This window comes from Bombus bifarius, unplaced genomic scaffold (assembly GCF_011952205.1).
Source record: "Bombus bifarius isolate JDL3187 unplaced genomic scaffold, Bbif_JDL3187 scf7180000008028, whole genome shotgun sequence".
Lineage (NCBI taxonomy): Eukaryota > Metazoa > Arthropoda > Insecta > Hymenoptera > Apidae > Bombus > Bombus bifarius.
In genome coordinates, this window is record NW_022884400.1 from 407,863 (window position 1) to 420,612 (window position 12,750).

Here is a 12,750-nt window from a genome sequence, read left to right on the forward strand (position 1 = left end):
TGAAACAGATATAACCCAAGTCTCAAACTTCTTCTCTATTGAAAAGTTATAAATCAAAGAGTCTTTCTTACCTCACTCTTAGTTGGAGGATTAGAGGTATAATAGCTACTAAGGATTGGTGACTTAATCAATTGATGAACATCTCGATCCAACAATTTATCCATGATTCTCGCTACCTTTGTAGGATCATCCTTGTAGTGAACAAGCAATGTGATGGCCAAATCTCCTCTGAAATTGTCAAATAGTTGTTATTTTAGTTACAAAGTTCAAAGAACAAAACCGATCGATCAAATTTAAACATATAAAATTAATGACTGTGAAATACCTCTGGCGTCTAGTTCCCTCGCAAAGAAGAGGATGATCAGCTTCGCTCACATTCGCCTTCAAGCCCAAAGCAGCAACGGCCGCGTCGAATCCAAGGTTCTCGTCAACGTCTGAGGACAGGTGTTTTACTCCTGCGAATCATTCCACAATCTTTTACCTTCCGTCTACACTATTTAATCATTAACTCTTTCTTGTCTGAAAGAAGATATCCTTCATCCTCGATTCGAATCGCGCAAAATCTCTTTACTCGACCAAATTTCAGAGAAGAAAAGCTTTAAAAAAAAGTGCGTACTTGACGTGTTAAGGGCGTCAAATATGAAGCTAGCCAACATGATTGGAAGCAACGCGTGACCTCTGGATCTTAGTACTCCGTCTCTCAGTTGTTCCGCTCTTTGCCGAACCATTGCCAATTCAGCTGGACCAAGTGGGATTTTCTTTAATAATCCAACTAACTCGCTTTCCTGATGAGCCAATTTAACCTACAACATCAATCAGATCGTAAATGTTTATTTTTGTGTATGTTATATGCACTATGTGCATTTCTGCATCTTCATATCGCTCATAAATGCATAAAGACCCATAGTTCACTTACTAGTCAACTATCTTACTAATACATTAATTTACCTCCAATGGTTTCGTGTTGGCAGGTGGTCTAGCCATCTCGAGACCAAACAAGCCAACCCTGAACGCTAGATTGTAGTATTCCGGGTTCTCCGCGAGGACCGTGCACAGGAAGCAACATTTGGCCAAGGTGGCGGACGCAAGGCACGTGAGCTGATGGGACGCCGGGTTTACTTGTTGCTAAAACATTGTCGTTGTATTCGTTACGCACTTACTAGCTCTGATCAATTGGAACAGGGCCTTACTGAATTGAACAAACGAAACCAAGTCTTTCCAATGAATCTACCTTCTTCTTTTTCCCCTTCACCGGTGCCGGAGGTTCATCGATCATGAGATTTGGTGGATTAGCCAACAGTTCCTCGCCGAGTTGAACACCCAAAATACAAGCTTCCCTCGTGTGGCCGTGAGCGTAGAGTCCCTCAGCCCTAGCGAATAGGATGTCCCATGGATCTTCCGTTTTCATTAGATTGCCCAACACTGTACTCGCGTTTGCAGTAGACGTTGATTGTGATTCATTCTTGGAGTCTTTGCCCGAAGCGCCATTCACCACAGCTTTAGGATCATAATAATAAACATGATACTCGTCACCAGACGGGCTGTCGCTACTCGACGAAGAGCTCTCGTCCTTAGATGGTCTTCTGGAAGGATCCTTTTCTAGGTCAGACTCCTGCTCGCTCTTCGAACTATTTCCTTTAGGCAACACCGTTCGCGATTTCTCCCGATAGTCGAGATTCGTCCTGCTACACTTCGCATCGCAGGCAGCTTTGTTATTACTACTATCACTACTATCACTATGGGTCTCGGACGAAGCATTTGAGCGGTGCTTGTCCGAGTCTTGAGCGTTCTTCAGACTGACGTTACTGTTCGAGGACGACTCGCTGCCACCACCCTCCTACAATTTTTCATTTCTATAGCGATTACAGTAATAATTAACTGCACTTACAATTAATTTAATCTTTTTTTTTAACGTTCTATAATCTTTTTTACAGGTCTTTGCAAGCCTACATCAAGTTAATCTCGACATTCGAGAGTGAATTATTTCTCGATACAAACCTGCGAATCTGTATCCCCGCAATTATTTAGTTGAGCGCAAGATCTTCTAACGAGAACTACTTGAGGTTCAGCAATGTCGGGCATGTCGGTCTCATTCTCGCAGAAACCTTCTGAGCTGACGCTGCTTCGGTTTCCATCACCGCCACCGCTTCGTGAACATAGTCCTGAACACTCCCGCGGGTTCAGCCGCCTTCTATCCATATAACTAAACTCTACCAGGCCTAAACTCAATGGTCGTCGACCGTGGTGATGGGAAACGGGCGGTTGACAGTTTAACACGGCTGCACTCGAATTCACCTACGTTTTTAACGTTTAAAAATGTATTTTATGTTAGAAGTTTAATATAACAAAAAATATGTATTTATATTAAGAGAAGGGAGAAAAGGATTGTTTAATTTGTAAAAATCTCCAATTTTGTATGTTTGAAAAAGTCGCACGTATACCAAAACACGTTAAAACAGACACTTTTTTTGTAGAATTTCTTTTTATTCTATGTAGCAGGAGCTTCATTTGAAAAAATGGGTTGGATTAATGAACTGACCTGGTTCACCTCGGTCCTAGTATCGCCAGCATGCCGAAAGCAGGTGAATGGACAATGATACATGGGATTGCTTCCGGCGGTGTACGTGATACCAGGCAAGGTGTACTCCTCCCAATCCAGATAGCACGCCTCGAGCGCCGATTTAAATCCGGTGAACACAGCCAGGTCGTTCTTCAATGAATCCTTGTGACCACCGCCATTATTTCTGTTATGTGAATTGTGCGTCACCGAACTGCCCCGACTTTTTGTTACCTTAACAAGAAATAAAGAAGCCCGGCATTATCTGTTTCAATTCAAAGACATAGATTTCATACCGGAATTAATAAAAGCTATCTAACTTTCTATATAACAATATCTCAAATATAGAACGACTAGAACTTGTACGCTATAATATTCATACATACATGTACAGAGTGAAACGAACTTTCTCACTCTTCGGTTATTTGAGTAATTTAATATATATTAACAAATGTTATATACTTAGAAAAAATATTCATATACATAAAAATAAAGTACAGAGATGATTTTAAGCTTCGTAATTCACTTCAATCGTCGCTCTTTCTCTTATCAATTATTTGAATCGTTTAATTTACATCAACTTGAATTAAAGAATAAATTCTCCTTTTTCATTTCTTCTCATGGAAAAAGACGCGTACGAAGTAAATCGAGTAAAAGTAAGTGAAACGGACCGTCCTTAGTCAGACACGCAGTAACTTCCAACTAACGAAGACCATGATGCTGTATATACCTTGTCGATGATCTTCATGTGCCAAGCAGTAAACTGTCCGTGCAGCATATCTCGTTCGGCGGGCGATAATCCAGGATTCAAGGCAGCCAGTCGCCATAGGACGACAATCTCATCGCAGAGGGACGAGCAGGCGTGCTGCGAGGCGTGCACATTGCTGTTCATGTTGTGCTTACCGCCATATCCGGTTCCGTTCAACAAAGCTACCTTTGTGTTGAACCACCACACGAGGATCTGCTCGCATGCCATACACTCCTCGGTGATGATCTCCAACAATGGTATAGCGTTGCGATCGGTTCTCTTGAACATCTCGCGCACGATCGACAGCAAGTTCCACATGCCTTCCGGTTCGCGACCACGCAACGGCCGCAGCAACGAGGACCACTCGGCAGCTGCAGGAGGCGCAGTGGTGCTCAGATAATTAACATCGCTGTAATTAAGAATGTAATGTAAAAGACATTGAAGTTTAATGGAAATATTTTAGAAGACAGAGAGGTAAAAAGATATTCTTTCGAAATTACTTGCATATATGCTTCTCCGTTTTGGTAAATTATTATCGGTATATTATTATATAAATTATTATTATCTGGTATATTATTAATTTGAAAATTTGGCAATTTCATAGTTTGGTAATTTAGGAATTTGATAATTCGATGAATCGGGTAACAGACAAAATTGCTGAGAGTGTTTAATTCGGGATAACCACTAATTCGTTTCTCACAACAAAATTTGATGCATTTGGAACACTACGTTCCAGTAAATCAATTTTCAACGTTGTAATTATTAAGTGAGAATTTCATCGCGCCCACTGCATAGAAATGGGGATACGTTCAGAACTCGTGATACAAGAAATGTCTCTCATTGCAGCTTTGATTCTATGAAAAATTGCAAGCTTCAGCTGTTCTGTGTAAGAATAAATAACAGTGTAACAAAAATTGTAGAATTCGGACTCGAGGTTAACAATAAGAACGAACGATCAACGATGATTAGTAACAGCAGCACGCAATAAGAAACAATAAGAAACAATAATAAAGATGAACGAAGATGAACGAAGAATGATAATGCGACAATAATGACCTGAAGACAATCGGAGCGGGCACGCAGAACTTGATGAGGATCTTCTTGATGTTGTCGTGCAGTGTCTTCTCATCGAGATACCAAGACGTTTGATCGTGGGCTGAGGCACCTGCCGTGGGATCCGGAGCACCGCAATAACTGTTGATGGTACTCGGTTGAACCGACAGCAGCTCGTCTAACAATCGTTGGGCAGTGGGCAAAATCTGCTGTGGTAACTCGCTGATGAGATATTGCGCGAACTTTTGCAGTTGTTCCCGGTGCAAACGTGACAAGGATTCGCTAACTGGAGCTCTCAGGCACACCTGTGTCGGCTGAGTACAAACAATTAATTTTAGGTCTTGCGATCGTGTCAATTAACCCTTTACATGACCAATCAAATTTAACAAAAATTTTTAATTATCCAAAATATAAATATGTCTATTTTCTTTTGTTCTTCTTTTGCAACGAATTAATTCGATCGTCATTTCTGGAATGAAAAAGCGATAATTTGAAATTATCGGAAGAAATGAAAAAGTATTTCTGTCTAGAATCGACTGATATAGCGTGTGCTTTAATTAAATAAAATTCCTCCGAGACTTGCCGTTTTGATGAAGAAAATAATTGTTATTCGAGTTACTGGTTTTGCAGCTGAATGTTATATTTTACTGAATTAAAGAACTTCTTGACGATAAAACGTTTGCAGGATAATTTTATTTACCATGTGTATCCTGTGAAGACACACGGCGACCACATGAGCGCACCAATAGGCCTTAGAGGAGCAAGTGCAGTTGCACGACGTGATCTTCCGTCGATCGAACGTCACAGCCACATTGAACTGTGATCTTACCCCGTTCAGCAACCCCTGTGAATTCACTGTGGCGCTCAGATGGAACCCTGCAACATAAAAACAATGAAATAAGAATATTCCTAAAATCCTTTCACCAAAAATTACCATATTTTGTTCAAATAAATAATTATTCTCTTACGACCTTAGCCCATAAGCGTAACGTTGTACTTTAAAAATCACAGCGCGTTATGTCTCCTTTGCAAAAACATAAGAAACGATACGTTCCTATTATTAATAATTAATTAAAAAAAAAAAAAGACAATTTTTCTCAGACTAATAATTTCATGTCCGAAAAAGTTGAAGAACATACAACGATTATTTCTCAAATCCCTTTAACAGTTGGTCGAAAGAATTCCCTGGAGAAATCTTATAACTTTTAATAGCCACGAAGGAGACTCGACTTAGAACTACGAACAAGAAGATGACACAGCGACAAGAAGTTGGATACGAGGTTCCTAAACGAACCGAAGAGATAAAGACGTCGTTTCGGGCGCATTAAGAAACTAACGCCCGGGGTCGTGGATAGCCAACACAACGGAACACAAAGAGGAAGACGTCGGTTTATATCCAGAGCGTAGCGCAAATTAGCTCGAGGAAATTAACCAGCCAGGAACAGCTTGGTCAAACAATGAAATTAAGGATTAAATTCCAACGCTTCGTCGTGGATCCTCCAAGCACCTTCCTCGTGAACGTCGATTCGCTAGTCGAATAGAAGCTTCCTTGTCTGTGAGATTATTTTGTGAATAGGACGAAGGGATGAAACGTGCGCTTGGGCGGAACTAGCTGGAGAATCGTTCAGAATGCTCTATTTCTTGGCAAATTCTAGAGTCATAGTCAAAGCACTAGAAACCTAGGTTATTCCATTAGAATTAGACGATTAGTATTAAAGTTGAATGGTTAAAGTACGAGATTAAAAGCAGACTTACTTCGCTATATATTTTTCGAGCACATAATTTGCATGAATCGCGTTGCGAATTATTTCTCTAGCGAAGTCTGCCGATTTTGAAAACGGTAAAATTTGAAAATCTTTCTACTGTATGTATTATACATTCTGAATTATTGTTTCAATGAAATTTAGCAAAAAGTACGGGTGAAGCTGGCTTTCGTCGCGTTCCAAGATTTGTTCTTATTTTATTAAATTTAAATTTTAAGATAAGGTATTTGAGTAGAATAAAATAATTTAATGATATAATTATTCTTGTTAGTAATAATAAAATAATTAAATTATTTCTAAAACTTGTTTAAATTATAAATAAATTCTCATTTAAATATAAATGTTGTATATAATGGGAATGATGAATACATAAAAAATAAAATAATAAATAAGTAATATGAATATGATGAAAGATTTCTAAAATCTGTATTACTTACATTATAAAATTCAAAAAAATAAATTAAAGTTGAAATAAATATTAATAGAATAAATAAATTTTTATTTGTATGTAAAATGAAAATGAAAAATAATGAGTTAGAAATTGATCAACATCCAAATAATTTTTTAATAGAAAAATTTAAGTTTGTGTATAAAGCAATAAATGTATTATTTATAAATAATATAATCGAGCGATTACTATAAAACAACCTTCTGAATTGTCTCGTTTCAATGGAATTCTTAGACTTCAAGATGTACAAGATTTGCGAACAATTCTAAGATGACGATAATTGAATGAAGCAATTTCCAACGAATGGAAAAGCTTCTGAAAGCCGATAGGAGTGTTTGATTAGAAAAATAGAAATATAAAAGTAGGAAATTTCATGTGATACTATATTTCATGTGATTAAACCTAAACGAAGAAATATGGAATGTAAGAAGAATCGAGGATTAATGGATATCGCTCGACGATCATTCAGCTTGTCATTTAGACGTCGCCGGTTATTACACCGATAACTCGAAATGGCTTCACAGTATCGCGATTCAGGCGTTCGAAAGTTGACCAGTTTCTTTATTTGATGAATGAAAGAGGTATTATGTGAAGTTCTACAGCCAGCGGGCATAGATTTGCCTGGAGGCTTCCCTTTTGAACGGGAAACACGACGGGATAGACGTAATTGGAAATCTGACCCTGACGTTTCCCTGTCCAAAATAGTGTCGCGGAATTTCCCCTCTGTAAGCGGCCGCTGAAATGAATGTAATATACGTTGAAAGTCGATAACGAGAAACACTTCCGCTGGTTAAGGAATTTAATAAGATCAATTAAACGTCGGAACAATTCCCCATTTGTATCATTATTTTTTCAATCTTATTGTTGCTAGAAAATTTCTTTGATGATAGTCACTGACGTTGATCGAGACTCTGTTTACGTAAAAGTTTATTTATTATAAGAACCCAGTGTAGTAAAAAATATTGGTATAACGTAACACAAAATTGCGACATTGTACGTAAAATTCAACAAACATTTACATATATGTAAATGTATAACTTGTTAGATAAAAATATTTTGGGAGGTCTAATAATTTTTCCTTTTCTTTTTTTCTTTCCTTTCTCTGCAAATGCAACATTTACCTCCTATTTGCGTATGCATAGGACACCTATGGTTTAAACTGATATGATTCGCTTTCATAAGCGAAACATGTCTTCCATATTACACAGAGCTTCGCTGTATTCTTATTTTGCGTTTTATTTATTTGCTTAAAATTAAAATTAAAGAAATTAATTTGTCATATTGATATTTGGTCGAAAAGTTGCGATACGCTAAAAACAATGAAAATCGAGATGGAATTACGGTCGATTTCTCTGGCGCGACTGCGCGGCAGTAGTATGAGACGGAAGTGAACAGACATTCAGTAGTGTGGTTATATAAGCGATACGACAGAACCGCGGTCACAAAAGAAACGTTCTACTCTCACTTTGACAGTTTTAACTACTCGATAAAGATAATAAATTACTCTTACCGTGTAAAATATAAGATACGAATTAGTATTTAATATCGCTACGATATAAATTCTTATTATACCTGCGATGAATACCAGTATCAGTAAAAATCTGAACAAATTTTTATCAATACGAAAACAGATAGAAAATGGATAATTGACTCGAAGTTTGTGGATCGCTTACCGATTTGTAGGGGATCTTTGACGCTCCTCGACCGGAAGAAGTGTTCTCCACGCTGGAATTCGTCCGCGCTTCCGTTCGCCAAACAAGAGTAAAGTCTAATGTCCTCCTCGTTGTCCGGAAAACTCCAGAACGCTATCCTGAGCTGCAATTGCTCTGGAACCGGTGGATAAACGTGCTCCACCAGTTCGAACGGGATGTGAGAGGCGACACATCGCGCGGCGAGTTCGCACAGTGTCGGCACTGTTTGTCCATCTGCAAAAGAAAATTTTCAAGAAATTAGACAAATTCTGCAACGAATTTTCTTCTTTGCTTTCATTATTTTAGTTTCAGCAGGATACAAGTAACGGCGATAGACATTACGCTTAGTTTATCAGTTATCAATTACACAGTTCATCTAATAATACTTTTCTGCCTCGAAATAATCCCTTTATCTTATTCCCTTAATAATAACAATCCCTTTTTATTAACCGTATCGATGAAAATCATCTTTCCAAATATCAAACACGTGGGAAATAATTGAAAAACACTTTCATCGATGAATTGCAGCTCGTAATTCTATATCCGGGATAAGAAGAAAAGAAAGGAACAGAGGCTGCAAGACCGTCGATGCAAAAATAATCGGCCTCTTTCTCTCTTCCGGCCATCTGTTTCGCGTTATAACAGCGTTTGCCGGTCGGAATCGTGGCTTTGCCGCGTTTTTCCTTCGAAAGCACGGTGCCAGCTAACGAAGGAAGGAGACGGAAAGAAAGGAAAAAGGTAAAACCCCGACAAGAAGACGAGGTTTTTATCGCGATCGTAGATTAGAAACGCGTAGTGGTACTGCAGAACAACAAGACTCACTACAAAAACAGGAATACGAATTAATAAATGGCAGAAGGTTTGTAAAGAAGCGCGAGTGAATAGCGCGGTGCGAATTAATCAATGAGATGAGCAACTCCGATCATAAACGGCGTCGATAATTTTATTGATACCCATATCAGTCGTTCGGGTTTCTTTGCACGATCTTGTCGCAGTAATTGATGGTATTAACAAGAAAAGTCATGCAAACTTCAAAAAATTATGAAATTTTGCATACAAGCAAAGTGCGTCATCTGTAATACGACACTATTTTTCGTTGGTGTCGTAATTCGATTTTAAGGGGTGGAATCACACATCCCGATAACAATTCAGAACTTTCTCGTTTGAGAAATATTTGGTGAAAGACATCTGAAGAAAAGTTTAGTAAACTGCGTAAACAATTTTTTGAAAAATCCATCACCGAAAAATAAAATTGCATTACGGATGACGTACTTGTGCGGAAAGTTCCATAAGCTTTTTAATTTACCTAACCTTCCTCGTAAGTGATCCATAGGAAATTTACAGCGAATTTTCCATCGTGAAATATCGACTAGAATTTGATAATATTCAAAATGAGCAATAGGGTTCGGAATTTTTAGAAAGAAGAATTAGATTGGGATTTTATGATTTTTGCAGACGAATATTTATACCTCTGTAGCGGTACGTGAGTTACAGGACAATTCAAATCATGTTGTTGCCTCGGAGTATCAAAATCATTAGGATACACGTAATGTAACAATAAATAAACTCCGTACAAAATAATGTCGTCGAACAAAGACGAATTTAAATTTTCCGACTCTCCCTCGACCAGTATAAAAATAAGCGGACGCGATCGCAAGGAAATGAGTTACAGTCAGTTGTCGATAAGTTATCAACCAGTTATCAACGAATTATCAGCGATCTAATTAATCCTATCCTACTCTGCGATCCTATTTTACGACTCATGCACTGTCTTAGCGAATCGGTTAGTACGAGCATCTTTGCGAACATTATCTGTATACTAATTTATCATTTTAAATATATTCGACGGTTTCAACAACGAGCAATCTCGTCCACTAAACCTCACCGACCAACCATCCTCTACACATAAACCTCTACAAATTAGCTCCGACGTGAGTTGAACACGACTAAACAACCTCTACACTTCCGCTACTGGAAAGTAGAGATTCGTGTAAATATTTAAACGAATAAGAGATTAGAATTCGAACGAGGTGTTCAGTATCCGAACGTCTAAAATTCTTGTCGCCTATTTCAGTACCACCGTCAAATAAAAATAATTGCACAATTCGTCTGTGCAATCCTAAACGCTATTTCCAGCAGCGATCGATCACGTAACGAAAGACGAAGCGAATGCCGATAGATCTGGTGCAACAATCCAGTGAACGCGACGGTTTTGCGTTGATTTCACGGTTAAATTGTATTCAATTAGGATCGGTTTGTGACTGGTTGAGCGACAGCTTGTGCGCCTAGGCGTCTCTCTTTTTCCTGTCTGTTCGTTCTCCCCGCGACTATAACCACAGCTGTAGCCTTAATGAGCGTGATAATGAAAGCGGACTCATTAACAATTTCAAACGGTGTTACATAATTGCGCTGGTCGACCGTTAGGTCAGCTCGAAGCGCATTCAACGTGCATTTTAATGACTTACTTCTATCTGGTTATATATTCAACGAAATCCTCCGGTCGACAGATTCGATTCTGTCGATACGAGGCCAGCAACAACGCGCCCCATAAATGAAGTTAATTTAAATTAACCCTCTACACTCGCTGGCTTCCGGTTGAAATCATAGCCCGAAGCGCTCTGTCTAATTGGTTGGTGTTGCGTTTCGATGGAAACTTTGCGCGTCGTTCAAATGAGACGCAAGTTGAGTTTTATGCAGCGCGTTATTTCGCGAATAATTTGGCGAAAGTGGTAAAAATAGCAAAGATGACGAAATAGAAAATATACGAGCCGTTCGGAAGTCGTGCTGACCGACTTTATAAAACGAGACACGCGAAAAGATAACATCGCGCTATTTGTAAAAATTGACATTGCGATTATCTGTGCTATACTCCTGCGACAAGTTTGCGAAAATATATTCTTCGTCTTTCAAGATGAATATCCATCTACGAATGTCCTATTACGTAAAAGTTGGATCAATTACTTCGGCTGAAAGTGGTTCGCAGTTTAACTTCTCCAAGACAAGTCGTTCAACTTTCGGTGGAATAATATCATCACGAGTACTTTACACATTTTATATCTTTTGTACATCGAATATATCGTAGATATCCTTGTATCCTAATATCCTAGGTATCCTTGTCATCTACGAAACGACTCTAGTCTTTAATTTCGCGGATTCAATTTGCGATCACTTTTACGTATCATTCTTCAAACTTTAGAAAATTGTAATCGCTAAAACGCTCGCGAATCGCAGTTAATTAATCGATGCTTAGACAAGTACAGTAATCAAACAATGATATTATTCGAATCTATTAACAATACCAATAGCCCTGAAATCTGTTAGCGATATCAATACTACTATCTAAATTCGTCAACGTTAACAATTTTATTTAAATAATATCCGATACTACGTAAATCCTTCACATTTATTAATATTCGACGATATCATTATTCAAATCTATTAACAATACTAATACTACTAACATAGTACTATTAATAACATTAGTACAACTGTTCAAAATCATAGATTTCTGAGACAATTCTACTTAAATAACATTTGATACTATGTAGATCCCTGTACAGATCAAATCCTTGACATCTCATGAATAACCGCGTTACCCATAAGCTGTACAGCTGCGACATTTGATTCTCTAAAATAATTGGTCTTATTCGGAGGAAAGAGAATTTTAGCTGGTCGGTGGGAGTACACGTGTAAACAGAAAATTTCTACGAGGTAAGCAGGATTAACGGTATCCTTAAGGGCGGTCGAGCGACGCGTTCTATCGTTTTAATCCCATTTGCTGGATCCGCGCGGTAACACAGCCGTGCCACCGACTCTATCCTCCATTTAAGACAAAAGCTTTATCATTCTCGCGCGCCTGCCAAGCTCGCTCAATATGCCCGGAAATCACGTTACCACGTTGCGGCCTATTATTAATGGAAATTCAATTTCTATTTGATTAGCGAGCATCCGCAGGCCAGAAACCAAAGACTGTCTTCGTTCTTCGTTTCAACGCCGCTAGGATACGTCTCATCGACCGGATGTTACTCTCCATTCATCTTTCACGTTCCTCCGTGTTGTCTCTTTAACCTCGTAACCAGTTGCCTTTAAAATTCTCGTACATTATTTGGAAACTTTCTCGTCTGTTTTCTTTAGAAACTTTCTTAAACCTTTCTTATCCTTTCGCCTTTTTTTTTTTTTGTTTCTTTTTTCTTCTTTTTATTGGTACATTAAAGTTTAGGATTAAGTTAGTTAAAGTTAAGATTGGAGTATTATCTCGGGTTGAAAATAGACACGAGCGACTTTATATAAAACAAACAATCGAGATGTTTTAGGCAGATTTGCGATGTCTTTTCTTTTCGTTGGAAGGTTAGAGGCTTGCGAAATTCGAATATCGGATTAAATTAAAGAAACGTCGAGGTAGAGAATTGCCTTATTTCAGTGAAATTATTTCAGAGAAATTCATTTCATAGACACGTGGTTTTTTTTTCAATTTTCGAACCTAAAAACTA

General features: G+C 38.2%; 1 protein-coding gene across 1 annotated transcript in view; it reads right to left on the minus strand.

Moving 5' to 3' along the window:
- Positions 1-12,750, minus strand: part of LOC117207394 (zinc finger SWIM domain-containing protein 8) — a 106,280-nt gene that overhangs the window by 4,734 nt on the left and 88,796 nt on the right. Inside the window, exons 2-12 of the mRNA XM_033447575.1 lie at positions 8,243-8,494; positions 5,059-5,234; positions 4,362-4,672; positions 3,288-3,714; positions 2,540-2,791; positions 1,999-2,295; positions 1,232-1,837; positions 949-1,125; positions 617-803; positions 326-434; positions 72-228 (exon numbers count right to left, since the gene is read on the minus strand). Of these exons, the coding sequence (XP_033303466.1) occupies positions 72-228; positions 326-434; positions 617-803; positions 949-1,125; positions 1,232-1,837; positions 1,999-2,295; positions 2,540-2,791; positions 3,288-3,714; positions 4,362-4,672; positions 5,059-5,061 (2,526 nt within the window). The 5' untranslated portion in view covers positions 5,062-5,234; positions 8,243-8,494. The remainder of the gene's footprint in view (positions 1-71; positions 229-325; positions 435-616; positions 804-948; positions 1,126-1,231; positions 1,838-1,998; positions 2,296-2,539; positions 2,792-3,287; positions 3,715-4,361; positions 4,673-5,058; positions 5,235-8,242; positions 8,495-12,750) is intronic.